The following is a 27923-nucleotide window of genomic DNA, read 5'->3' as shown; positions in this document are numbered from 1 at the left end:
AGTTTCTGTTTAAGTAAATAAAATGTGATTTGTAAATTGCAATTGCGTACAGAACTAACCAAAATATACACACAGATACCAAAATTGCACAATTATAAATTTACATAGCAAATATATTCATTGACAACTTCAACATTTTGATGACAAAATATTATTTCGTTTTAGCACAAGGCCACTTCCATGCCATTTGAGAAAATTTAGCCTCACCGCTCGACTTACAGGCCTATTTACTTAGGGGAGGGGGTTGAAAGCAAAAATCAGTTGAACTTTGGACATAATTATTCTATTGTCTTCATATTTCTTCTTAATTATGCGTTCCTGTTAGTCATACTACACTAATCTTTAATTCAAATTAATCTGATCAAGTTCGACTTCTGGTGTGAGTTCATTAGACAACTGTGAGTCAATACTTGAGAAGAATTTGTTGAACACTGGATCATCGTCCAATTCACTGGCAGTAGTTTCCTTGTCATCTGACCTCAAGGATCTCGATTTGGCGAAGAATCCTTTGCGATTCCTAGACGCCGATTCCAAGTCGTCAAAGTAGGAAGAACAGTTGATGTAGTTTTGGTTCTCAACCAAGTTATTGTTAAGAGCAGTGTTGTTATGACTGACTACTCTGAAACAGTTAAGCATGGGTTCATTTGAGTAATGAAAAATTATAAGATTAAAAATAATTTAATAAAAACAATTTTAATAATAAAACAAGACTTTGAATTCTTTTCCCACTGTTGTTAACATTCTTACACCTTTATAAACGGGCATTGAAATTGTTATGAATAGTCTCATGTCTAAATAGGCTACATGAAACACATCAGTTGCAAAAATACGCTTCTTTTGTCCAGACAAGACTTAAAACAATTTTTTCACACTGAAGGGGGGGGGGGGGTCAGTCTCCGAGAATGGCCATGAGGTCAACGAGCAAACTTAATAACAAATTAGGAGAATACAAGCCGTTCCGCATAAATTAATTTTGTCTGCTTGAATAAGTTTTCAAATATGAAATGCTACAAATAATTACCTATTATTACGTCGAAAAATAATCCAGCTTCCAGAGATTCGTAACTTTGCCCCTGTATATCTAATGATTTTAAACCATCATTAACTCCTCTCTAAATAAAATTGTGATGTGATGTTTTTTGACAAAAAACGAGTCTCGAAACAAAAGTTTTGCTCCTCGATCTCTTTTGAGAACCAGCTCAGGACCCCCCCCCCCCCCCCCACCCGGTAAAATACAAATTTTAGCCATAATAATCATAACTGTCTTTAAAGCTTACCTTGTACAGATCTTGAACTTAAACATGTACAGTTTGAAAAGAAAAGAGGGATCTATTCTGTTTTGCCCCCCCCCCCCCCCCCAGTGTTTTTTACGCCCCCAGTTAAAAATTATATGTTGTTATATAGCATGTTACTATGTAAAAAAATAGTACGTGCGCCTGGGGGGGGGGGGGGGGGGTAAAAAGATATAAGCCCACTGAGCTAGGGGGGACATAATAGATCCGAAAAGAGATTACTTACTCAAAACACTCCAAGTTTGTGACTTCATTAACAGTATCTGGTAACTCTCCAGGCACTCCACCTTCCGGCATCAGTAATTTGTCCAAATTTGGCACATCGTTTTCAGTTGGCGAACTTGATTGGCTTTCAACGTTAGTTTGCTTGGCCCAATCAGAAAGACACTTCTCTAATTCACTGTCCTCTATTGTGACGTCATTAGTAGTTGCGTCATCAATTGTTACGTCATCAATGGTTGCGTCATCAACCAAGACGTCATCTGCGTTTTCTACCGCATTTTCCGCTATATGACCGTTAGCCGTGATTTCACAGTTTGTTACATAACTCATTCCATGAGTTTTCGTTTCCGAGTTGTGGAAGTTAGAATGCGACGTTTCAGTTTGGTCACTTAAAAAGTCAACCGCACCAGCGCTTTTGTCGAAAGACACAATTTTCTTTGCAGGAATTTCCGAGTAGAGTAACTTCGAACCTTGATCTTCGGGTTTTAAATCGTCACTTATACTTTCATCAAAACTGGAAGTGAAGAATGCAAACTCATCGCCTTGTTTTTGAGCAGATAATTTTAACCTTTCGGAACAGATTTTAATAGTGGAGTTCTCCACTGATTTCAATTTGTTTTCCAATTCTGAAACACGCACCCCTAGTGCTTTGTTTGTACTTTTCTGGTGGGATAAGGAGAGGTTCTTCTCTTCAATAGTCTCCGTGAGTGACAGTGCCAACGTGTGCAGCTCCTCGACTGTTTTGGAGGTAACTGGGAAAGCCTTTCCAGGAGATCCCATCAAGTAGTTCTGAACCTAAAAATGATACTTTTTCATTGTTATCGATAATGTTTCAAGCTTATCAACTTCAGTGTTAAGAGGAAAAATGGCTTGTGGTTAAACTGTGACGTCATCACAGTTTTAACGACATTACGTAACTGTGACGTAATGTCACGTCTTCAGGTAACTTTTGCCATGTCCGAAAGATTATCTTAGGCACATCTTTTCCTCAATTGTTATTAATAATGGTAAAACTGTTTAATTGAATACTGGACAGCAATCTTGATAACAGCTGAACATTCACTCTTGCTAAATCAATTCCGAAATAAACAAATGACCAAATACTGTCAAACAAAACGCTCGGACAACCACTGTATCTATTGGAAACAATAAAAAGGCGACTTAAAGCTGTAGCGTTTTGCAGGTAGATATTTTTTAGAATGGCGACAAAAAGGGAAGTAATTTTTTCCTTTCTTGTTTCGTCTTACTACGGAAACAATTATACAATGAAATATTGTCAGAAAATAGCTGTACGAAAAAGTGATCATGCACAGAAACCGAAGAGCTGAAAACTTTAGTCGAGATAAAAAAACTATTCGTTCCAAACCCACCGTAATGGGGTGCGGGGGGGGGCTATATGCTGCTCAACTGGATTTCTGTTCAGTCCATTTTGGCCGATCGATATATTCATCGTAAGAATCGTGAGTGGCAATATTAGAAAACCCGTAATGCGTAGAATAAATAGTTAAAAGATCATTTGAATTTCCTTTTCCCCAGCAATTATCGAGGTCTTAAAATTTTGTGAAAATTCGAATGACTTCCGTTGTTTTTAATCACATTTTACACAATTTTCACTCAATTTTTCATTAATTTAGCTAAGATATGTTCAAATTGTTAACGATAGTGTTGTTCTGTTTACTTTTAAACATAAGGGTTTGCTGAACTTTTTTGACTTTTACTTTAGAATATTTTTTCAAAAAATTGGCCTTTTGGACCAAATACGCTTTTTAGACAATATTGTACCAAATTTGGCAAAAATACAGACCTGATTTAGTCTTTATTTACTCAGATTATGACATGCTTTCTCAAAGAAAGTGTTCTGCAATTTAACCTTTGCGGGCCTTTCGCTAATTTAAGTAAATATTTATCCAGAAAGCATACTTTATTTTTGTTATATTAAAACATTCTGTTGCTCAATTATGCACTACGCATTACACTACGTGATTGCATGGCCAGTACTGGTCTCAGCGTGGATTTTAAAAATATAAAGACGTCAGATGTTATGGGGCTATCTTTTTTTCAAAAATATTTTTGCACTTTTGTTTATTATGCGAATTGGAGTCAGCTTTCATTTCGAGGTTTAATGAAAAAGATATGCAATTACCTTCAAGTGAAACCCAAAAACACTGATATAAATGCACCAATAACACTGATAAAGTTAAAAGGGGCGAAATAAAATAATTCTTTTACCTTGCTTCTCACATGAAAAAAATGTCAGTTTTGAACACTGATATACAAAATGCTGGGCCTTGGCATTTAGATTGAGAAACTTATTTGGTGACAAAAAGCTCTAATCGAGAAGACACCAGACCTCTATCAAACATTCTTCACTGCTCGTACAAGCTCTCTGGTGAACAACTATCAATAAATTTTCTACAGAGGGGAAACAACAAAAATCAAGAACGACACGTTTAAATGATATCTATGCAGGATAATGTTTAAAGGTAAACTACACAGTATTAATAAAAAATTAACTAAAATTTAAAGCTATCGATTGTTATTCCCTTTTCTCGAGAAGCAGTCAAAAGCTGCCATCTTTGACACATCCTGTGACAATAATATAAACATACCCGGCAGATTGCCGGAAAATAGCCGCCGTTGATTCCCATAACCAAGATTAGGATTGAAAGAATAGAACTAGTGAAAAATTGATTTTTGTACAAACAAAGTGCGAACTATTTTGATGTCATTTTGGAGCTGAACACGCTCCTGTTTCGTTATGAGACCACACAGGGGCTAGTATCAATACCAATCAGCATTAGAACTGGTAACTATGGTAACTAAGAACAAAGTTCGAGTAACGGGCATCTAAAATCGGGCTTTATGGGTTTAACCCGTTTCTATTTCTAATTTCGTTTTTTGATAATGACTCTGTTCACTTTGAATGGCTTCGCTGATCAACTGCTGTCTAAAAACACTTTTAGCAGAATGAGAGAAGAGTGAAACTAGCCTAGAGAAGTCAAAAATATTTCACGCAAAATGTCGAAAAGGCGGCAAAATGAGGTCAAGCGAAAAATTTTCATTCGACGAAGTAAAAAAAAACATAGCAGGACGTCCTGACGGACAATTCAAAGAATTTTCATTGAATAAACAGAAAAACTAGACCTGGAATGGACTATGAATGAATTGAGAAAACCATTTTTAAAAAAATAAGAAAAAACAGAAAATCAATGTCAAAATGCCGCATGTGAACAAAAAAGACACTAGCGAGAAATGAAAATTTAATTCAAACAAAAAATTAGGCCTAGAATGAGCTGTAAATGGATTGAAAATACCATTTAGAAAAAAATCCGGTCCAAAAAATCGAAAAAAAAAAACAGTAAAATCAGAGTGAAATTGCCGCATGTAACCAATAACGAGAAACCGAATTTTTGTTCAAACACCTTTTTCTCACTCTACTTTAAAATTAGAGCGGAAAAATTTCACGCCGCAAAACCACTCGCTTTTTCGCACCATTTCCTGTTTCGGCGTGACCAAAACAACTGCTCCAATTTAACTTCAAAAATCATAAAAATGTTTGAACAGATCTTAAAAAAAAGACAGCGCCCCAATACAATTCAATTTCTTTGAATTGTAAAATTTAGGAGCGCTATAATAGCCGGCTGAGAAGCTGAGGCAACTATTAATAATAATTTTGTTTCTGCGTAATCGCAGCAGCACTGCATTAAGCTTTTAGTCTGCAGTGCACCCAGCTGTCCTTTTTATTATTTCCCACATCTCAGACTGTTCATTTTGTGAGCACGAATGCTCTTTTTGGTGACAATGTTTCAAGATTCAATATATGAATCTATGTATTCCTCTTTAGTTTAGTTACTTTTCACTTCTCTATACTTTGAAATTGAACTACTAATAACAACTTTGAAATTGGAATTTACTAACAACAAATTGTCGTTAATACAAATAATATTAATGCATGTATACCTCTTTAGTGGATAAAAATCTGCATTGATTGTCCTTTGCAACTGCAACAGCACCTGAGTTGTGAGATGATGAAATGGAGATAGAGGCAGTCTTCTGCGACACCTTCTGAAAGATGGACTTGTCACTCCTCTTCGGGTTGGGCTTGGGTTTCACATTCACTTGCTTCAACTTCACATAATGTGCCTACAACACTAGCTAGTGATGGTCTTTCAATAACATCAAATATTGTAGTCCGATTACAGAGCTAGGATTACAGCTTAGTGGTCATATAACCTATACCCCCATAATAGTAAATATCCTATAATAGAGGGCTATAATTTCATGGGGGGGGGGGGGGGGGGTCTAATGGGAAGACCCGAACAACCAAATGTAAATTGGGCATAAAATAAGGAGCTAGGAAATATAGCCGAACGATCACAGAGCCGAATGAGGAAAAAATGAGAATTAGAGCCGAATGCTTTAATAAGATTGGCCAATTAATCTGATTGGTATAAATTGAAGTACAAATGTGAGAAATGGTGAAATTAATCAGTTGTACTCCCGTAATTATCTATGGCGTGCGTACGGGTTGCGTACCCCTCGGTCTCTTCGTGGCCGCAAATTCCGTTTCCTTGAGCACAGTCATTGACACTGCGAAGAAACAGATGTGATAAAAAAACACATATGTGGTAAAAATACAAATTTCTGCTGGACAAATGATTCACCGAAAAAACAGTCTCAAATAAACATAAACCGACTAATGTCGGATGAATTTCTCTCGAACGACAGTCGGAGCAATTTAATATAACATAAACCGACAAATGTCGGAAGAATTGCTCTTGGACGACAGGCGAAGCAATTTAATTCGTCAGGGGCTCTAGCCTAGATCAATTTTTCTTTATGGGTGCAAAAATCTTTGACCCCACCGGGATTCGAACCCCTAACCTCTCGATCCAGGGTCACCTTCACTAACCACTGCGCTACAAGTCAGTTAATTCTCCTACGCCGCAACCGGTTTTATATTAGCAACTTCGGAGCACTAGAGATCACTCAAAAATGATGAACGAAAGCGTGAAAAAGTCACTTGAGAAGTCAAAAAATGTTCTAGAAGAAAAGCGCAAAATTGTCAAGCGAAAGATTTGCATAAAAAAAGACACACACACGTTTACAATAATTGCTATGAACTGCATTCAAGAGCAATTAATAAGGGACGTAGCTTAAAAATATTTTATGGGTGCATAAAAACCAAGAAGTCAAAGAATGTTCTAAGACAAATGCGCAAAAGGGCCAAACTAAAATTTTACATAAATATAAACCGACTAATGTCGGAAGAATTGCTCTCGAACGACAGTCGATGCAATTTAATTCATGGGCTGTAGCTTAGATAAATTTTTCTTTATGGGAGCTGTGGTGTGCGGTGATTTCAAAAGGTTCCTTCGCACGTTTATTGAATGTTATTGCATGATATTTTACCAATATTTTTAACTCGATTGATTTTGTATGTGCATGCACTGTAATTGTTCTCTTAAGATTTTAGCTTGGAGCGGTCGATTCAACGGATGATGGGCTGACAACTTATTTTCAAACTAGTAAGTTCAAAAACGATTTACTCAATTAATAATCTGTTACTGAATTGTAGAATAACAATAGCTCCGTGTGGTACAATTATTAGTTCCAACAGTAAGAGTAATTTTAGCAAACAATTGAGGTGAGGCTTGTTTGTTTACATTAAGAAAGTTCTATATAAATATAACATGTTCAAAAAGGTTTATAATGAACGAAATTTTAAGGGACATCACACTCCCGTCCTTTCAAGAACTTCCGGGCTCACAAATAATTGGAGTCCATCATTAATTGATGTCTTTTAAAATTTGAGTTTTATCTGTTCGGCCACAATAGTTCCAGTCCAGTGATGAGTCATCAAAAGACTCTTGGTGATGCAGATACACGTAGAGCAAATAAATATGAATTTGGAAGTACTCGTTGGCGAACCGTAGGATAAGTTGGGTTTAAGTTGTCTCGTCAGTATGTTATGACGTCATTGTACATCGTCTGGATCGACAAGTTGGGTTCAGCACAAGAAGTAGAACATCATTATTTTTACAAACTTATTTCATCAATCAGGCTCTAGTGTCCAGTTGGATGTCAACAATTGGTTTTGATTGATTCAAAGATCTAGCAGACTTGAGTGATGTGACTGATTGTTTACTATGAGAAGGTGTTTTCCTCAGGTTGTCCTTAGTTTTTTCAGGTTCTAAGAGAGTCAATTTCTCTCCATCAAATTGATAAAATTGGTGGGTAGCACAGAATTTTTGCGAAATGGCATCAAAGACATTGTCATTAGCGTCACTATCAATCACTATTATTGGTTTGACTTGTATGGGAATGTAGTCATTCTTTCTCAGAAATTTTGGCATATGTTTACGAATAAAAGTGAACTTCTGATATGCCCAAATGAACAAGATGTGTAACAACAAATTCAGAAAGAAGACAATGATTGTCAGTGATAATGATAACTTGATCGGAACATATTCATTCAGTTGACTTTTCAGAGTTGGTTTTAGTAAGGTCATATCAACAGTAAATGGTTTCGCAATTTCAATCAGATCTTGACTTGTTTTTACTTTGAGACTTCTTATTAGCTCAGCTCTCACTTTTCTGAGGAGATCGACTCCGGCTACTACTCGAGACTCGAAATAAGGAAGGTCTTCCACATCAGGTACTGCCTGCATCAAGTGCTCTAGTGGGTCCGGTAACTGAACATCAATAATTTTTGCAGGAACTTTGTCGCACGCTTCCAAGTCCGATCGTATCTTTATATTGTCGCCGATGAAAACTTGCAAGTCACATTCCACCGTTATTATGCAGATCTTACATCCTGCAATTAAACGGTTCCAGGACTTGTGCTTTGATTCTAGACTATACTCTCTCATCTCGTATGCATCTGAAGCTGATGTTATCAGCCAGATACCATACCCAAGGTTTTCTGCTTGAACTTGAGTTGGAAGATAGAACACTTCCGTATCACAAGTCTCTGCAGCCTTCAGAGACGAGCTTAAGAACAAAGTTGCAAGGCATGAAGGATGATTCGATTGAGACGCGAGCGGCTCTTGACAAATTCTATACCTAGATGAGCCAAGACAACTGTCGAATTGATGCTGGGATAGAGTCATTGATTCCATCTGGTCCTCCGAAATTGCTAGATATGGGTTTTCAACAACCCATCTTACAGCCATGCGGGGTTCCGTTTGGGGCATTGGGACTACTTTGGCACTATACGTCGAAAAAACAGTCTGACGAGAAGCTAGAGGTATAGCGAGGGTTAAAATTAACCCTTCTCGTACCGTTAGAACATCTCTCAGAAGTTTAGCGTCATAATATGAGAGCAAGTCCGAATTTGGAGGAATAGCCAACGAAAGTCTGCTACCAGTTGTTACCAACTCGCTTGCTACAGATTTCAAAAAAGCTGAGAGTGACGGCTTTGGTACAAGGGACATTGGAAGATGTTGCTGCAACAATGTCGGAATAGCGTTTAGGATGTTCATTCTATAGGTGTAAACTGCGGACCTGTAGCTTTTCACATCAGAATATAGAAGCGAGAGTAATGAGGCGGTGGTGTCAAAATTGAAATTAAGTTGCTGGTTGGAAAAAAGCATTTGGGTACAATCTCGAAGCACGGGAAAATTGGTGTTAATTGCTTGAAATTGTTCTTCAATGATTTTCCAGTTGTTATTTTGCGTTTCTGTCATTTGCTGCTGGGCTTCTTCAATTTCTGCGAATTTATTACTGACAACAAAAAATTTTTCGTCATTAGTTGTTTGCATTCTGGCTACATAGTCAACAATAGTGGTTGTAATTGTGCTTAAATGCTCAATATTTGCAGCATTTGTTTTTGCTTGGTCTTGACATGATCCGGAAATTCCTGTTAACCCACAACCTGCTGATCCTCCCATCATTAAACCTGATGCAAACAGTCCAATCCCTGCCATAGCTAGAGCTCCCACATGTGCACCTCTTCTTTGTCTTGTCTGCATTACTTCTTTATCGTTTTGTAGAAACGTAGCAGTTTCGTTTCTTAGCATGTCAATGTTATCAACAGTAAATGGTTTCGCAATTTCAATCAGATCTTGACTTGTTTTTACTTTGGGACTTCTTATTAGCTCAGCTCTCACTTTTCTGAGGAGATCGACTCCGGCTACTACTCGAGACTCGAAATAAGGAAGGTCTTCCACATCAGGTACTGCCTGCATCAAGTGCTCTAGTGGGTCCGGTAACTGAACATCAATAATTTTTGCAGGAACTTTGTCGCACGCTTCCAAGTCCGATCGTATCTTTATATTGTCGCCGATGAAAACTTGCAAGTCACATTCCACCGTTATTATGCAGATCTTACATCCTGCAATTAAACGGTTCCAGGACTTGTGCTTTGATTCTAGACTATACTCTCTCATCTCGTATGCATCTGAAGCTGATGTTATCAGCCAGATACCATACCCAAGGTTTTCTGCTTGAACTTGAGTTGGAAGATAGAACACTTCCGTATCACAAGTCTCTGCAGCCTTCAGAGACGAGCTTAAGAACAAAGTTGCAAGGCATAAAGGATGATTCGATTGAGACGCGAGCGGCTCTTGACAAATTCTATACCTAGATGAGCCAAGACAACTGTCGAATTGATGCTGGGATAGAGTCATTGATTCCATCTGGTCCTCCGAAATTGCTAGATATGGGTTTTCAACAACCCATCTTACAGCCATGCGGGGTTCCGTTTGGGGCATTGGGACTACTTTGGCACTATACGTCGAAAAAACAGTCTGACGAGAAGCTAGAGGTATAGCGAGGGTTAAAATTAACCCTTCTTGTACCGTTAGAACATCTCTCAGAAGTTTAGCGTCATAATATGAGAGCAAGTCCGAATTTGGAGGAATAGCCAACGAAAGTCTGCTACCAGTTGTTACCAACTCGCTTGCTACAGATTTCAAAATAGCTGAGAGTGACGGCTTTGGTACAAGGAACATTGGAAGATGTTGCTGCAACAATGTCGGAATAGCGTTTAGGATGTTCATTCTATAGGTGTAAACTGCGGACCTGTAGCTTTTCACATCAGAATATAGAAGCGAGAGTAATGAGGCGGTGGTGTCAAAATTGAAATTAAGTTGCTGGTTGGAAAAAAGGCATTTGGGTACAATCTCGAAGCACGGGAAAATTGGTGTTAATTGCTTGAAATTGTTCTTCAATGATTTTCCAGTTGTTATTTTGCGTTTCTGTCATTTGCTGCTGGGCTTCTTCAATTTCTGCGAATTTATTACTGACAACAAAAAATTTTTCGTCATTAGTTGTTTGCATTTTGGCTACATAGTCAACAATAGTGGTTGTAATTGTGCTTAAATGCTCAATATTTGCAGCATTTGTTTTTGCTTGGTCTTGACATGATCCGGAAATTCCTGTTAACCCACAACCTGCTGATCCTCCCATCATTAAACCTGATCCAAACAGTCCAATCCCTGCCATAGCTAGAGCTCCCACATGTGCACCTCTTCTTTGTCTTGTCTGCATTACTTCTTTATCGTTTTGTAGAAACGTAGCAGTTTCGTTTCTTAGCATGTCAATGTTTGATTTTGATTTTAACACTTCCTTCTGTATCTTGTTCAGGATCCAATCAACATTGTAACTGGAGGTGTTGGTCTTAAAACTTGTCGAGAATTCCAGAGGGCATGATGTTGATGGAAGTTTCCACTTGTTGTTAAGGTTCTTAAGTAATTCAGTGAGCTCTGTTTTCATACTAAAGTTGTACTTCGGAAAAGGAACTAGAAACTGGATTGGGATAAACTTTTCGGCAAGTAGAATTCTAGATTCTTCATTGAACATGATTCCCTTGCGAAGAACATCATCAAATTCCTGATGGTAGTCTTCCGAGTATGATAGGTGGATGGTTGTGAGTAGGATGAATAAGACAACAAGCCTCATCTAAACACTTAACTTTGTAGTTTGCACAATTAACTTCAATCTTTCCTATTTCAGATAAAATTTAACTTCCTGTCTTTTTGTGAGTAGAGTGATTGAGTTCATAGTTGTTTAACTGAATGAGGTGAACCGTTTTGTGAAATGAGAATTGACTTTAAAATTGATTTCAGTTGAAAAATGTTCAAATTTGTTCTTGCTATCACCCTTGTATCGGCTGTCATGACCTGTACTGATGTTAAATGGCGGGAACACACTATCTTTTGCTGTGCAAATGGCAGCTACGTTCTGCTTGACGGAATTCAGATTTGGAGTTCAACATCTCCCTCTGTTTGCCCATCACCAGATAACAATGGAGTTAACTGGGTTGCAATTGTTTTTCTTGCCATGACGGCAATTTGTTGCTGCCAGTGGACAGTAAGCTGCTTTTGGTACACCCTTTATAAATTGAGGCACTATTTGGAAAGCGAAATAGATGTACCAGTACCTGAAGATTTCGAATTAGTAGATGTTTGAAGCACTGTGCTAATTGACTTGTAGTTGACTTAACAGTTTAGACATTGATTAATTAACCAAATTTTTGTACTTAAGGTTTTAGCTGGGCTAGTGCTGTCTTACTGTTCAGCGGTTTACTTTAACTTGTTGTAATTGAGAAAGAAATTTGGATTTGACTTTATTTAAACGGGAAATTTTGTTAATTGAAAGTTGATGTGTTAAATTAATCCTTACACGAATCTAGTTAATTAATTCTGTGCCTTAACTAGATTCTAACCAAGAAATGTTGTTGCGCACGTGGTATCTTTTGCGTCAAATAAGGATAAATGCGGAATTCAGCGGGCGTTTTGCCTGCTGCGCTGCGTCTAATAAGGATAAATGCGGAATTCAGCGGGCGTGTTGCCTGCTGCGTCAAATAAGAATAAGGTGTCTGTGTTCCTTAATTTATTATGTTTGCTTTAATTAATTTGCGGTCTGTTTTTCAGCTTAATATGGAAAGAGTTCTATTCTCAGCTATCGTAAATTTTATTAAAAACGACTATTTTCCTCGGTATTCAGAATTTAAAGATTGTGAGGAAAGAGAGCTCTACAGAAAACGCTTTCAAAAGTTTGCTCTGAAGAAAGAGTCTCTAACTCATTGCTCAAAAGGAATAGTTCCATCACTCGAAGATTTAGATGAGTTCATGTCTAAAGCGCACTATAGCAAAAGCGGTAAACATATTCGGAAAGCTAGTGCTCTTGTAACTGCGTTAACAAAAGCGGGTTTTGGAATGCCAAAATTCTTGAGTGGAATTAATCGTGTTGTAGAGGAGTAAGTAGTTTTATATATGATCGTTGAAAATTTGCGGCTCTAATGAAGCTAAACTAATTACAATTTTTTTGACAGGTTTCTTCGCTGTTGTCCTCATTGTTTTGCAACGAAGCATGTGAACGATCGATTTTTTGTTCAAGGTCTTAAGTTCGTCGTGCAGAAACATCTTTGCGAAATGCTTAAAATCAGTTTTCCGAAAGAACCTTTGAGCGAAAGTGTAACTGATTTATGCTTACTCGGGACTCCTGGCACCCAAATCAGTTTCTCAACAGTACGGACAATGCTTGTTCTCTAGTGTTTATTACCTGCTTACAGGCAAAAAAATCAGGTTAATTGATCAATTGGAATTTCATTCGATATTTAGATTATCTGTCCTGAATTCCGACCTAATTTTTGACGGTTGTTTTTCTAGTCGGAAAAGGAAAAAATTCCACCTGTCAGCGTCTGCGTGTTGCTTGCGGCAACAAAATGTTGGAACCTGCTTTCTTTTCGCTTTGTAAAGAGCAACTGAGCTACGTGCCGTCTATCTTCGAAATTGTCAAGAACAGAAATTCTTCTGACGCTGTCGGAGATCACTGGGTAAAAAATCTATACTGCTTTTTCTCGTCTAGTGATTTTCAATCCTCCAATTCACGCAATGCCTCTGTTCTTTTAGAATCTGGGACTAGCTTATCCGCTGCAGATTGATATTTGCGTTTATTTCCGTTATGAAAATGAGTCAGAGTGTTGCTGGGTTCGGTATTACTGCTCTGAAACTTCGCAGAACCGAGGTTCAGCCCTGCTTCTTTACATGGAACACCAGACTGTGGATGGAAATTCGGGGTATCATTGTAATCCCCTTACTGAAATACCGTCTCTTAGGTACAAAAAATTTTATTATTTTCTTGTACGATTTCAAGAGTTAAAAATGATTTTTTTATGTCAGTAATGAAGCGGAATTCGAAGCTTCTTTCGTTAACGGGGAAATTGGTCCTCGTTGCGAAAAGAAACTAAGACTCAGTAAGGACTAGAACTCATTTAAAACTCATGAAATATCTCACAAACTGCATATTCAGGTCACGATCTCAGGATTGAATCTCATTTTTTCGTGTTTATCTATGTATTGTGCATTAAATTGATAATGTATTGTTGCCAAAAACGTTTTTGCCTATCAATGATGAGTCTGCAAGGCCAGAAAAGAGTGTTAGAAAGAACTTGTGAAAGATTTTTGCCTAAATTTTTGCAGAAAACGGGTTTCCGCCGTACGCCAGCACTTCGAAAAAAAAGGTCAAAACCACTGAACGAGAGTGGTCTAAATCGATTGGTATTGTTACTGTAAGCGTGCCAACCCCCCCTTTAGGGTCTAAAAATCATTTTTTCACATAGAAAAATTTGGTCAAAAATCGTGATTTTTGAGAAATTTGCAAAAATTTAACTAATTTTTCTTCTAAGTTTGAGTAGAAACATAATTTAGGCTATTTATTAGTTTGTCAGAAGCAACAAGAGTAAAATGCATCAGGGAGGACTGAAAAACGTTTTCTGTTATTATTTTTCCAAAGGTTTTTTTCTTGCTTGCAAACTTGAATTGCAAATAAAGTACTAGCTGGGCTAGTGCTGTCTTACTGTTCAGCGGTTTACTTTAACTTGTTGTAATTGAGAAAGAAATTTGGATTTGACTTTATTTAAATGGGAAAATTTGTTAATTGAAAGTTGATGTGTTAAATTAATCCTTACACGAATCTAGTTAATTAATTCTGTGCCTTAACTAGATTCTAACCAAGAAATGTTGTTGCGCACGTGGTATCTTTTGCGTCAAATAAGAATAAATGCGGAATTCAGCGGGCGTTTTGCCTGCTGCGCTGCGTCTAATAAGGATAAATGCGGAATTCAGCGGGCGTGTTGCCTGCTGCGTCAAATAGGAATAAGGTGTCTGTGTTCCTTAATTTATTATGTTTGCTTTAATTAATTTGCGGTCTGTTTTTCAGCTTAATATGGAAAGAGTTCTATTCTCAGCTATCGTAAATTTTATTAAAAACGACGATTTTCCTCGGTATTCAGAATTTAAAGACTGTGAGGAAAGAGAGCTCTACAGAAAACGCTTTCAAAAGTTTGCTCTGAAGAATGAGTCTCTAACTCATTGCTCAAAAGGAATAGTTCCATCACTCGAAGATTTAGATGAGTTCATGTCTAAAGCGCACTATAGCAAAAGCGGTAAACATATTCGGAAAGCTAGTGCTCTTGTAACTGCGTTAACAAAAGCGGGTTTTGGAATGCCAAAATTCTTGAGTGGAATTAATCGTGTTGTAGAGGAGTAAGTAGTTTTATATATGATCGTTGAAAATTTGCGGCTCTAATGAAGCTAAACTAATTACAATTTTTTTGACAGGTTTCTTCGCTGTTGTCCTCATTGTTTTGCAACGAAGCATGTGAACGATCGATTTTTTGTTCAAGGTCTTAAGTTCGTCGTGCAGAAACATCTTTGCGAAATGCTTAAAATCAGTTGTCCGAAAGAACCTTTGAGCGAAAGTGTAACTGATTTATGCTTACTCGGGACTCCTGGCACCCAAATCAGTTTCTCAACAGTACGGACAATGCTTGTTCTCTAGTGTTTATTACCTGCTTACAGGCAAAAAAATCAGTTTAATTGATCAATTGGAATTTCATTCGATATTTAGATTATCTGTCCTGAATTCCGATCTAATTTTTGACGGTTGTTTTTCTAGTCGGAAAAGGAAAAAATTCCACCTGTCAGCGTCTGCGTGTTGCTTGCGGCAACAAAATGTTGGAACCTGCTTTCTTTTCGCTTTGTAAAGAGCAACTGAGCTATGTGCCGTCTATCTTCGAAATTGTCAAGAACAGAAATTCTTCTGACGCTGTCGGAGATCACTGGGTAAAAAATCTATACTGCTTTTTCTCGTCTAGTGATTTTCAATGCTCCAATTCACGCAATGCCTCTGTTCTTTTAGTATCTGGGACTAGCTTATCTGCTGCAGATTGATATTTGCGTTTAATTCCGTTATGAAAATGAGTCAGAGTGTTGCTGGGTTCGGTATTACTGCTCTGAAACTTCGCAGAACCGAGGTTCAGCCCTGCTTCTTTACATGGAACACCAGACTGTGGATGGAAATTCGGGGTATCATTGTAATCCCCTTACTGAAATACCGTCTCTTAGGTACAAAAAATTTTATTATTTTTTTGTACGATTTCAAGAGTTAAAAATGATTTTTTTATGTCAGTAATGAAGCGGAATTCGACGCTTCTTTCGTTAACGGGGAAATTGGTCCTCGTTGCGAAAAGAAACTAAGACTCAGTAAGGACTAGAACTCATTTAAAACTCATGAAATATCTCACAAACTGCATATTCAGGTCACGATCTCAGGATTGAATCTCATTTTTTCGTGTTTATCTATGTATTGTGCATTAAATTGATAATGTATTGTTGCCAAAAACGTTTTTGCCTATCAATGATGAGTCTGCAAGGCCAGAAAAGAGTGTTAGAAAGAACTTGTGAAAGATTTTTGCCTAAATTTTTGCAGAAAACGGGTTTCCGCCGTACGCCAGCACTTCGAAAAAAAAGGTCAAAACCACTGAACGAGAGTGGCCTAAATCGATTGGTATTGTTACTGTGAGCGTGCCAACCCCCCCTTTAGGGTCTAAAAATTATTTTTTCACATAGAAAAATTTGGTCAAAAATCGTGATTTTTGAGAAATTTGCAAAAATTTAACTAATTTTTCTTCTAAGTTTGAGTAGAAACATAATTTAGGGTATTTATTAGTTTGTCAGAAGCAACAAGAGTAAAATGAATCAGGGAGGACTGAAAAACCTTTTCTGTTATTATTTTCCCAAAGGTTTTTTTCTTGCTTGCAAACTTGAATTGCAAATAAAGTACTCTTGTTTTTGTTTTCGTTGTCAAACTAGGGACACTGACGTTCTAATGAAAAATACACCGGTAGTGAAAGACAGTAGGATGGTTCAACTAACTCCTCGCAGGTAACTAGAGTTTAGTTGTGTTATTCAATGTTTTTGGACATGTAAATAGATGTTTATTTTAGAGTTTTTGAATGTCTCAACAATAATCTTACAGACTTGCGGCCATTCTAATCCCTCTGGTGAACATTCTAGTTGGGGGAAAGCTAGTTACTCAATATTTTGGTCTAAAATTTGTTTTTTGAGCTCTGTTAAGCAAGTCTTGAGACATGAATATGACGGTCTGTCGAGCTTAAATTTTTTTGAAACCAAGTTGTAAACAAATCTCTGCTCTTTTTTGTCGTGAATTGAAATAAGCGAGCCTTTGGTCAAGGTTTCTGCTAGTACAGTGCTCGGTGGTACTACGATGTTCAATTTCTCAAGATTTGCAAGAGGTGAATCCATTGAAACTGCTTGTACTATTGAATTTTTTGACTTTTCAATGTCACTTGTAGTTTAGAGCAAATTGAAATTAGGTTCAATTGATTTCATGTCACCTGATTTGTTTTTACTGCCTTTACTTTGTTTAGTCTTGCTCTGCTCTGCGCTTTGAGCCTGGTACTAATTGTAACAAAGGGGATGGTTCCTTTGGTGATTTTGTAAATCTAGTCTCTCTTTCTTGGACTGAAGTGCTCGTAGTTGGCGATTCACTTGCTTTCTTTTTTTCTTCACTTCGCTTAATATCATGTTTTGTTGCTCTTGATGGTCCTTGCTGATATGCTAATCGGCGAGTTGAATCTCTACTTGATGTTGTGATTGCGTCGTGTTTTTCTTGTCGAGTAAAAGTTGCGTGAGGAAGCACGAATCTGCCATCAAGCATTGGTACTTCAATCGAAGTATAGCCCTTTCTTTTCGGTCTAACTACTGATTGTGGTTGCGTATCGGCATCTGGAGGAAATCTTACACGTTTTTGTAGTCTAGAAGGGGGTAACGGAGTTTCTGGAGTTTCCGAATCACTAACTCTTTGTTGATTTCTTTGAATTTCGGGCATTGGTTGATTTACTCTAGGGTTTTCTCTAGTCCCTCTCCTTGGAGTCATTGGCTCTTGAAATGGTTCAGGGAAATCAGCGAATGGGTTATCATCCTCTTGATTAACTGGTGGAATAGGCACCTGATTGTCTGCTTCTGCAGCGTTGAAGACTATCATTTCTTCATTATTATTTCCAAAACCGTGAACATCAACGTCTGGGATTTCTGGTTGGTCATGTAGGTCGATTGGCTCGGGAAAAAATTGTTCCTGAACTGGGTCTGGAGGTTCTGGATTGAGTACAAGAGGTGCCGGTTCCTGAAGTGGCACTATTGCTGGTGGTGCTACTGGTACAGCTGGAGCAGGAGGTATATCGTAGCTGAATGACGTTGTAACTGATAAATTTTGCTGTTCTTCTTGCTCTTGCTGTTCTGGTACATCCGTCATAAACGTGTGCTCCAGGAGTTTTGGGATCTCTTCATCAAATAATTCAGGTTCTTGCCTATACTTTCCTAAAACAGGATCTGGAACAAATCGTTCTGGGTCAACGTTTGGCAAATCCTCTGGAGGTTCGTGCGGTTCGTACGACCTCAGTCTTATTCTGTGTATGCACTGAGTGAAATTGGTTCCTACTTTTCGAATAATGTAGTTTGAATTTGTTAAAACTCTCTCTACTCTATAAAGTGGTAACCAAACGTGCATAGACTTACTTCCAAAATCACTCAAGTGGCTCAAGTTTCTCTGAAAGATCGCTCAGGTAATCTCTGTAATCGTGCATGAGTATAGCATTTGTTTCACTTGTGTTGTAGATTAACCTGACATAGCCTGAGATGTCATCATCACTTGATTTATTTGTTTGTTCTCTTATTTGAGCTAAAATGTTTTCCGCTACACCTGTTCGTTTAAGTTGATCTATTATACTCTCGTTTATTTGGTTCTGAACTTTGGAACTAAATAGACTGTCAAAATTTTCCAATGAACTTAATGCAACATCAGGCGTTTTTGCTACAGTTTCGACCTCAATTTCTTGAACTGGCATGCGGTCTGATAATTTCAGTTCAATTACTTGATCAGGATCCGTCTGAACACGTGACAAAAAATCTGCAGCATAGTTTGCTTTGCCTGGAATGTGTGCAATTACGAGATTAAATGAAAGTAGACGGTCTAAGAAATTCCACAGCAAAGGTGGTATTGCTTTTGACTGAAAAAATGATGTTAGACTCTTATTATCGGTTAAGACAATCACAGGTTTTTCTGTACCCCAAATAAAGTGTGAAAAGTGTTCTAGAGCGAAGTATAGTCCGAGAAATTCTTTGTAATAAATTGAATACTTCAGTTGGGCCTCGTTGAAAAGCTTTGTGCCGAATGCTACTGGTGCATAAGTTTTCCTTTCTTTGTTTTTCTGATCTTTGACATAATCTTCTATCATCAGAACAAAGCCTGCGCCGTAGTAACTAGCGTCACAAAGTAAAACATACTGAAGTCCTGGTTTTGCTAATCTAAGAGTTAAGTCAGTTGCTTTTTGCAGGTCCTCCATCAAAATTTCCAATGCTTTTTCTTGTTCTTCTGTGATATAATGTTCAACATTTTTTCTCAAAAGCTTATAAAAAGGTAAGAGTTTTTCGCTCAAGTTGGGAATAAAGTCTCTCCAAAACTGTAAAAATCCAACAAGTCGCTTCATTTGTTTAACGGTTCTTGGCATCGTCAGTTTGTTCAAGAATTTTTTTATTCTTTCGTGCTCTGGCTGAATGCCTGCTGGAGTAATGACTTTTCCCAAAAACGTTATTTTTTGGACACCAAATTCACATTTGCCTGGTGAGAGTTGAAGTCCTGATTTTCTAACACATTCAAAAATCTGTCGCAGATTTGGAATAAACTCTTCAAAGGTTTCTACGCCACTTCCAATATCGTCCATATACTGTGTGCAAAAATTAGCAGCTAAGCATTGGTCTAAATAGTGCCTTATAAAGGAACTAAATCCTGTCACGGACTTACTCAATCCTTGCGCTAGGCATTTATAAGCATAGGTGCGTGATGCAAAATTAAATGCCAACAACTGGATCGAAAGATCATCAGCCATTTGTACACAATGGTACGCTTGAGAACAATCAAGTTTGTTTAGAAATTTCTTTCCGGCAAAATGATTTGAGGCATCACTCATGTTTGAGATTGGAAAGTTACTATTTATATAGTCATTTCTTAGCAGATGATTGATACGCCTTAGATCAATCAATATTCTCAAACGTCCGGATGATTTGCGCTGTGCAAACACGGGGCTGCTATATTTGGAATGTGGAAGTGTAGTGATCAAATTGTAATAGTGCGTTGAGCCTAATTCAACAATCAACTCATCTCGCAAATGTATTGGTGTTATTGGACTTTGAACATAAACAGGAAGATCGTGTTCAGGTGTTAGTTTAATCTTTAATTCGGTATTATAACCCACATCAAATCTATGTTTGGCAAATATGTCGGAAAATTCCACTAAGAGTTCCTTAACTTCTGACCTTTGACTATCTGTCAATATTGAATTGTCCCATTTGAACTTTTGTAGGAATGTTTGCCGATGACATTTATCAATTTTGGGGTCAATTTTCTCAAGATTTTTGAACTGTTTGATCTGCTCGTAGATGTCACGTTGAAGTGGTGGCAATGACTCAGGATATTGACAAGTTTCCGGGGTCGGAAACCAAAACTTTTCATATTCAGGTAATGGTTTTTGACCATCCTTTTTACATTCCATTTGTACAAGCTGATTAATGCCATTTTCGAGATCGTTTAGGTCTCGCATTTTTGCTAAGGCGATTAATTGCGGATCGATGTTGATAAGGCGACTCGCTTGGGCCTCGCTCAAAATTTCAAAATAAGCTACATGAGTATTTGCTTTGACATGAATGTAATGATCTGTTATATTCACTGCTGAAACCAAAACTTTACCCTTTTCATCAATCGTGCTCAAGGATGAAGTCATGGCTACTTCTGCTGAATTCTCAAACTCTTGGTTAGGAAGTACTACTCAACTACATTCCTTAAAACTTTCGGAGTTTTCACTGAGTGAACATTCTAATATTTGATGTGAATATGGAGGAATTACATGTTTTTTGCTCAGAAAAAGTGGAATTTTTTTCAGTTTTTTCAGCATCATTGGTTTTTGATTTTTTGGTCGAATTTCATTTAACTGAACAGTCATGTCTGGTAGTTTAAGCAAATTGTTAGACGGGCAAATACAAATAGAATTTTTCTTGAAGAATGGATTGCCAATTATGACTGAATTCATGGTTGGCAAAACCATAAAATCGTCTGTGAACTCATGATTTGCGATAAAAAATTTTATTCTGATAGATTGTGTAACTGGTACTGGTTTTCCTGATGCTAATTTAACATTTCTAAACGCTGGCTCTCTAAACTCAATTTTAGCGTTCAATTTTTGTAACTCATCCAAGAGTATCTGTGGAATTGCGTTAGCACAAGCACCTGTATCAACTAATGCTTTTCTTTTTACTTTTTTAGAAAGTTCAATTTTTGTAACTCATCCAAGAGTATCTGTGGAATTGCGTTAGCACAAGCACCTGTATCAACTAATGCTTTTCTTTTTACTTTTTTTTTTATCCAAATAGAATTTTTCTTGATGAATGGATTGCCAATTATGACTGAATTCATGGTTGGCAAAACCATAAAATCGTCTGTGAACTCATGATTTGCGATATAAAAATTTATTCTGATAGATTGTGTAACTGGTACTGGTTTTCCTGATGCTAATTTAACATTTCTAAACGCTGGCTCTCTAAACTCAATTTTAGCGTTCAATTTTTGTAACTCATCCAAGAGTATCTGTGGAATTGCGTTAGCACAAGCACCTGTATCAACTAATGCTTTTCTTTTTACTTTTTTATCAAAATTTACATGAACATAGGACAAAAAGTCACCTTCTAAGGGTATTGCTGCACAGAATTCATTTTCTGAATCTGTGCTAGCTTCAGATTCCGATTGTTCAGAAGTCTGATCGCTATCTGTTTCAAAGTTATTTACATGCAGTGATTTTTGATTTTTATATTGAGCTTCATGCAGATTGGACTTTTGTGAAACTTGTGGCTTATTTAGTTTTTTGGGGCTCTCTGAAATGGAAAACTTCCACCTCTACCTCTTCCTCTATTACCTAATGCGCATTGGTTAGCCAAATGATTTGGGTAACCGCACTTATAACAGAAGACGTTTGCATACTGAGTAGTCTCAATATGATCTTGAGGTACAGGTGATGACACTTGGACTGTTACTTGGTCTTGTGTTTGAGGTTGCTGGACAACTTCTGCTGGAACGCTTTGCGTATTCTGTGGGAAACTTTGGTATGCAAAATTTGGGTTCTCACGACCTCTGCTATAGCCTCGGTAATTGTTTCTACCTCGATAACTGTTATTACCGCGAAAGTTACCTCTTCCACGCCAACCTCGACCTCTACTATTTCCTCGATAGTTATTATTTTGGGTTGAAGTTGACTGCTGGCTGTTCTGTTGCGTTCGTTCAACAAATTGTTTGGACAGCTCATTAATTTTATTCTCCATTGTGAGTTGTGTCTGCGTTAACTTTGTAAGAGCATCTACCAAATTTTCAGTTACTGTTTGACTCATTTCACTGAATGCACCTTCAGCGTAGTCATCTGTTTTGCAAAGGTTCTGTATTGTTAACTGTTTACGCGCTACCAGACACAAGTCGTCGACTGTACTGTTTTCAGGTTGTTCAAGCAATTTCGCTCTCAACCATCCTGGCATACTTTTTGTGAAGTAACGCTTAATGTAATTTGCTCTTTCAGTCTGAGCAAATAGTAAATTTTGGGCGTTCGCTGCATTTGCAGCTGCTATCCTTGCGGCTTCATCTGCAGCCGGCAGTGCTCAGTCTGCTGGAGTTACTGGAGCTGCTACTGGGTCTGGATATGCTTGAATTGCCATTCCCCTTAATACTACTAGGAAATTTTCTGGCGAAACTTTTTTTTGGATCAAATCTGACGCTTTCGAGTTTTATTTTATGAAGTTCGTGTAGATTAGGATTACAAAAATGGTTTCTCAGCGCTGTAAGACTAAGTTCAAAGTCTGCTCTAGTTGCATCATCTAATGAGGTATCAAAAAATCTAAGCGCATCATTATTAATGTGGACAGCTAGAAAGTTTGCTTGCTGAGCATTCGGAATTCCTGTCACAGCTATGACTCCTCTTAGTAATCTCTCAAATTCTTTAAAATTTTCTTTTTCACTGCCTCCGAATGGTTTAAGTGTTATATTAGGATGCGCCATATCTAAATTGTACTTTGATTTCAAGCTCTGAACTATTCGTCTCTAGGTTACTTCATCTCAAACTGAATAATGTATTTTTTTTAAGTTACTATTGGAACTTAAGACTCAAAGACTTTTCTCGAAGCTGCAGTCGATTTTCTGCTCTTTTCTAGATCAAATTGATGATTTTATGAGATAATGATGTTATAGGATAATTTAAGATCTCAAATCAATCTATCAATTTTCTCGCCCCAGTCATAAATGACTACATTTTAAAATGATTTCAAATAATTGATAGCAATCTAAAGTAATTGAGAGTTTCATCAAATTTAAAACATTTAAAATTTACAGCAGAAACAATGTGCTTTTAACGAACCCTTGGAGAACTGCTTCTCGAAACTGAACTGTGAATGCTGTGCCTTTCGTTTTCTTGCTTGTTGGTTAGGTAGTAGGGTAGTTCCTCTAGGCGCTGATTAGAATTCCAGATGCTGCCGTTTTTCAGGAGCTGCTGTCCAGAAGTTGATCCAGGAGCTGTTGTTGTCGTCCTTCCTGTCACCATGTGGTGTGCGGTGAATTCAAAAGGTTTCTTCGCACGTTTATTGAATGTTATTGCATGATATTTTAACAATATTTTTAACTCGATTGATTTTGTATGTGCATGCACTGTAATTGTTCTCTTTAGATTTTAGCTTGGAGCGGTCGATTCAACGGATGATGGGCTGACAACTTATTTTCAAACTAGTAAGTTCAAAAACGATTTACTCAATTAATAATCTGTTACTGATTTGTAGAATAACAATAGCTCCGTGTGGTACAATTATTAGTTCCAACAGTTAGAGTAATATTAGCAAACAATTGAGGTGAGGCTTGTTTGTTTACATTAAGAAAGTTCTATATAAATATAACATGTTCAAAAAGGTTTATAATGAACGAAATTTTAAGGGACATCACAGGAGCAAAAATAGTTGCCCACGCCAGGATTCGAACCATTGGCCTTCCACTCCCTCATCAGAAGCACTGCCCATCCGGCTATCATGCCCTTCTTGTTAATATGCTGCAATCGATTTTATCAAGCTTTACTTCGGAGTGAGAGCAATAGAGATCACTCAAAAATGAAGAATGAAAGCGTGAAAAAGTCACTTGAGAAGTCAAGGAATGTTCCAGAAGAAAAGCGCCAAAACGGTAAAGCGATAAATTTGCATAAAAAGCACATTTACAATAATTGCCACGAACTTCGTTCGAGAGCAATTAAAAAGACACACACGTTTAAACAATTGGTTCGAACTTCGTTCGAGAGCAATTAAAAAGACACACACGTTAATAACAATTAGCTAGCTCAAACTTCGTTCGAGAGCAATTAATAAAGTAAACAAAAACAAACCTGAAGAATGTCTTTCTCGCACTTTAGTTGCGCAAGCTGACTTTTCAGATGGTTGTTCTCGAGAGCCAAAGCGTCTATGTCTACAATAGCCTTTTCCTTATCCCCTCCCAGGATATGATTCAGTTCCTGATTCAACCTTTCACTCCGACTCACGTAAAACTCTTTTTCGTTCATCTCTTCTCTATTCTGTTCACGAAATGCGAATAATTCCTGTTCAAGTTCATCATTACGTAACTTGACCGATTCTAACTCAGAGATTAGAATTTCTAATCGTCCCTGTGTATTGCTGATATCGTTTACACTAAAGCTGGTATTTTGTTGGGAGAAACTAGAGGTAGTGCCACTTGAAGAACCGACCCGTTGCCTAGCAACCGTTTCTCGAAGTAGTTTGATATCTTCATGAGCCTCCATATTTTTGCCCTGTAGCTGTTTGATTTCTTCAGATAACTCTCGCTTCTGTTTTATCAATTCAGTTATGATGCTTTTCTGTCTACGAATCTCTTGTTCGTGTTCACGACTCATGCCTGAAATTTTTTTAAAAAAATGAGAACCAACAGATTCTAATCATGAAACGAAACCAATTATTTTTATCGATTAAGGCAAAGTAAGGTTAATTCGACATGATTTAGGACTATCAACTTTGCCTTATCATTGGCTGTGATATAAGGATTATAAACCCGACGATCTTTTCCGTTTGTACAAACCCTCCCACCCTCCCCACCCCAGTAAGTTATGCACCCCCAGTTACAGAGCACGTGTTTTTACATATAGATCATAATGTTTTACACATAGTAGATCATTATGTAATATTATGGTACGTGTTTCTGGGGTGTGGGGGTGGGGTGCTAATAATATGCATCCACTAAGCCGGGGGCACAAACAGAAAAGATCCAAAAAATCTTGGAGCAGTCTTGACATGGTACTCCTACTTACTTTTTAGCAATATTTAAATCCGAAATCTCTAAGGCTGGTTAGCATTGTTTTTCTGAAGAAGGACAACCTAATAAATTAAGAAAGTACATTTTTGAACAAATTACTTAAAACTTAAAGTACTTTCAAAGGAAAATTGTTCGAGGAAATGATATCACTGCTTACATCACAAGGATTCTAAGTTACGTTTCAAAATACGACCTTTTGTCATGGTTTTCTGTAGCACTTTTTGAGAAATGCTAGACGCACCTTTTAGACTCAGACATTGTACAGGCAAAATATGAATTAATGCGTGGAGAGAACATAACAAAACATAAATCTCGTGTGGTCAACCCTATTTTTTCTAACGCTGGTGTTTATTTTTTGCTTACAGTTCTGTCATGTATAGTCAGTCCCATAAAGTTGCAACGCTATCGAACGTCTCAAAGGTCAAAGTTCACATTTAAAACATACAGAGATCAGTACTTCGTTGTTCATTTGCATGTTGGGAGTTTTTCGAACTTTCGCCTACGTTGCAACTTTATGGGGCTGACTATATGTTCTAAAACATACCTGAGAATATTTCGCACGCTTCGCCATTCCCATCGCCATTGGATGCGAAGTGGAACTCCTTCGTCTCTGCTGCAATCCGACTTCCTGCCGAGCACTCACACGTGGACACAAACTTCTTCACAAGAGCTCGAAGTTGATCACGCTCCCGCATACACTGTTCGAGGTCCTTCGCCAATAAAAGAAGAGCTTCGCGCTTCCGTTGCAACATTTCAGATGACGTAATGTTCAGACGTTATATTCAGACGCGTCGTAATGTTTTGTAAAAAGTAGGTTTATCGTACCAAAAACGGATACAATTTCAATTCTCAAAATATGAGAGTTCGCTTTTAAAAAAGTTAATATGACGATGAGATCGAAAATGGTTCGCAGTTTCAATAGATATATTTTCTCATGATGTGCGTCTTGCAAGAACCAGGCATGCCACTACGATTTTGCATTCGCCGATGTATTTGGTCCAAATCGCTTCACTGTACCGTCTTCTCCTTTCACGCGAAGTTAAGTATTTTCCGAAATTTTAAAGCGTTATGTATAGTAGTGCTCCATTTGAATACTTGTATCTAAAGTAAAATTTCGGCAGTGCTGAAGCAGTGTTGTCTGATAGAGAATTGAACTAACTGGCTTTTTTACAACTATCAGTTACGACAATACTATTGGGAAATAACCAACGCGCATCTAAAATATTGCATCAGTTAAAATTTAATAAAGAGCAAATTAAAATACTACGTCAATATATATTAGCAAAGTGTCACTACAGATGTTTAAAATATTCCACAAACATTAAAAAAGAATCCACCGCCCAATACACAAGCACATGCACACACACATACAGACTTCATCAATGGGCCGCCTCGATAATTTTCGGCAATGCGCTCACAAAGGGGCTGGCTTCAAACGACGTCATTCGAGTTTAGTATAGACTACTAAGTATATATCAGAACACAAACGTCCTGACACGAGTTGCGTACTGATTTATGTTCTAAGTAAATTGAAGAATCAAAATGGTAAAACATATGCACTGAACCGGTAGCTAGAGGGTTTGTGGGTGGTATTTCCCGACACTTTAGCCCAAAAACATTCTGGCAACCACCAGTTTAACAGCATCTCTGTTACACCTTAGATGGAGGTTTATCAATTTTTCTGCGAAAATAAAAGTTGAGAATTTTCATCAAAAATTTTAAAGTTGCATACTTTTTGCAATCTCTACCTGGTAAACAGTGATCACCAATTGTTGAACACTGAGCTGAACAAAACCTGGAGGTAGGTAGACAGTATACAAAAAATGTTATTTAAGAAACGGTTTAAAAAAAATTTGCAAAAATTTACATTTTTTGCTTTTTCACATGGGGAGTATCCACAGTAAAATGTATTGTATCTTTAAATAGTTCAATCGTAAGGAACACTACAACCAATGTTTTGAAATATTTCCGAGACATTTTTTGATACCATTGATGATATTCCTTCTACATAGTGAAGTACGAAAACTTTTTTAAAAAAATCATTTTTACTGTGTTTACCTCGAATTAAATAATAGCTAATTTTTGCAGAGAAAGCATAATAAACAAACTTTTACCTATTTTTACGAGATAAACAAAAGTTTTCTAATTGATATGAGAAAAAAAAACTTTGATTCAAATGTGGAAAATTTAAATCCTCAATTTTTTGTTTCAGAATTTGTTAATTTCTGAATAGTGAGCACATCAGATATTGTAAATAGGCAGGCATCATTCGAAAATTCACTGCAATTTTACCAACACTATTTGAAAACGAATATCTTTTTAAAACTTAATTCTTCAAATATTTTGGGAAGTGATAAAAATTCACAAGCTATTATTTATAGTTTAAAACTACGTTGGTAAGCTGGGACTCTCTGGAACAGTAATTTGGCATAATATTTAGGCAAGATATTAAGCATTGAAGGATATTTCAGACTTCATGCTAACATATTCGTTACCAACACGGTGACCCAACTATTTTTGCTCTTAACCCTATTTTAGAAATACATCAATAAAGAGAAAAAACCTACCCCCAACCCTTGAGTTTCGAGATACTTTTGATAAAAACTGACAATGAACAGCTTTCTGGGAAACTGTGAAAAGTCGGCAAAAATTGGGAGACATTTGCTGCCGTCATTTTGTTTCTATTCCACTAATCTACGGCTCGATAAAAAC

General features: G+C 37.3%; 2 protein-coding genes across 2 annotated transcripts in view; both read right to left on the bottom strand.

Annotated features, from left to right (window-relative positions):
- The window catches only part of LOC142342575 (glycogen phosphorylase, muscle form-like), a 246640-nt gene that overhangs the window by 135987 nt on the left and 82730 nt on the right, over window positions 1-27923 (bottom strand). The window lies entirely within an intron of this gene.
- Window positions 19-26448, bottom strand: LOC142342572 (uncharacterized). The gene is made up of 5 exons (XM_075393945.1): window positions 25756-26448; window positions 24274-24797; window positions 5475-5657; window positions 1519-2309; window positions 19-619 (listed from the first exon to the last, which is right to left on the bottom strand). Exons 1-5 carry the CDS (start codon window positions 25961-25963, stop codon window positions 343-345), a joined length of 1983 nt encoding a protein of 660 aa, XP_075250060.1. The 5' UTR covers window positions 25964-26448; the 3' UTR covers window positions 19-342.

This window comes from Convolutriloba macropyga, chromosome 7 (genome assembly GCF_964194025.1).
Source record: "Convolutriloba macropyga chromosome 7, txConMacr16.3, whole genome shotgun sequence".
NCBI classification, from domain to species: Eukaryota; Metazoa; Xenacoelomorpha; order Acoela; family Convolutidae; genus Convolutriloba; species Convolutriloba macropyga.
This window is presented reverse-complemented; position numbering and strand designations above follow the sequence as displayed.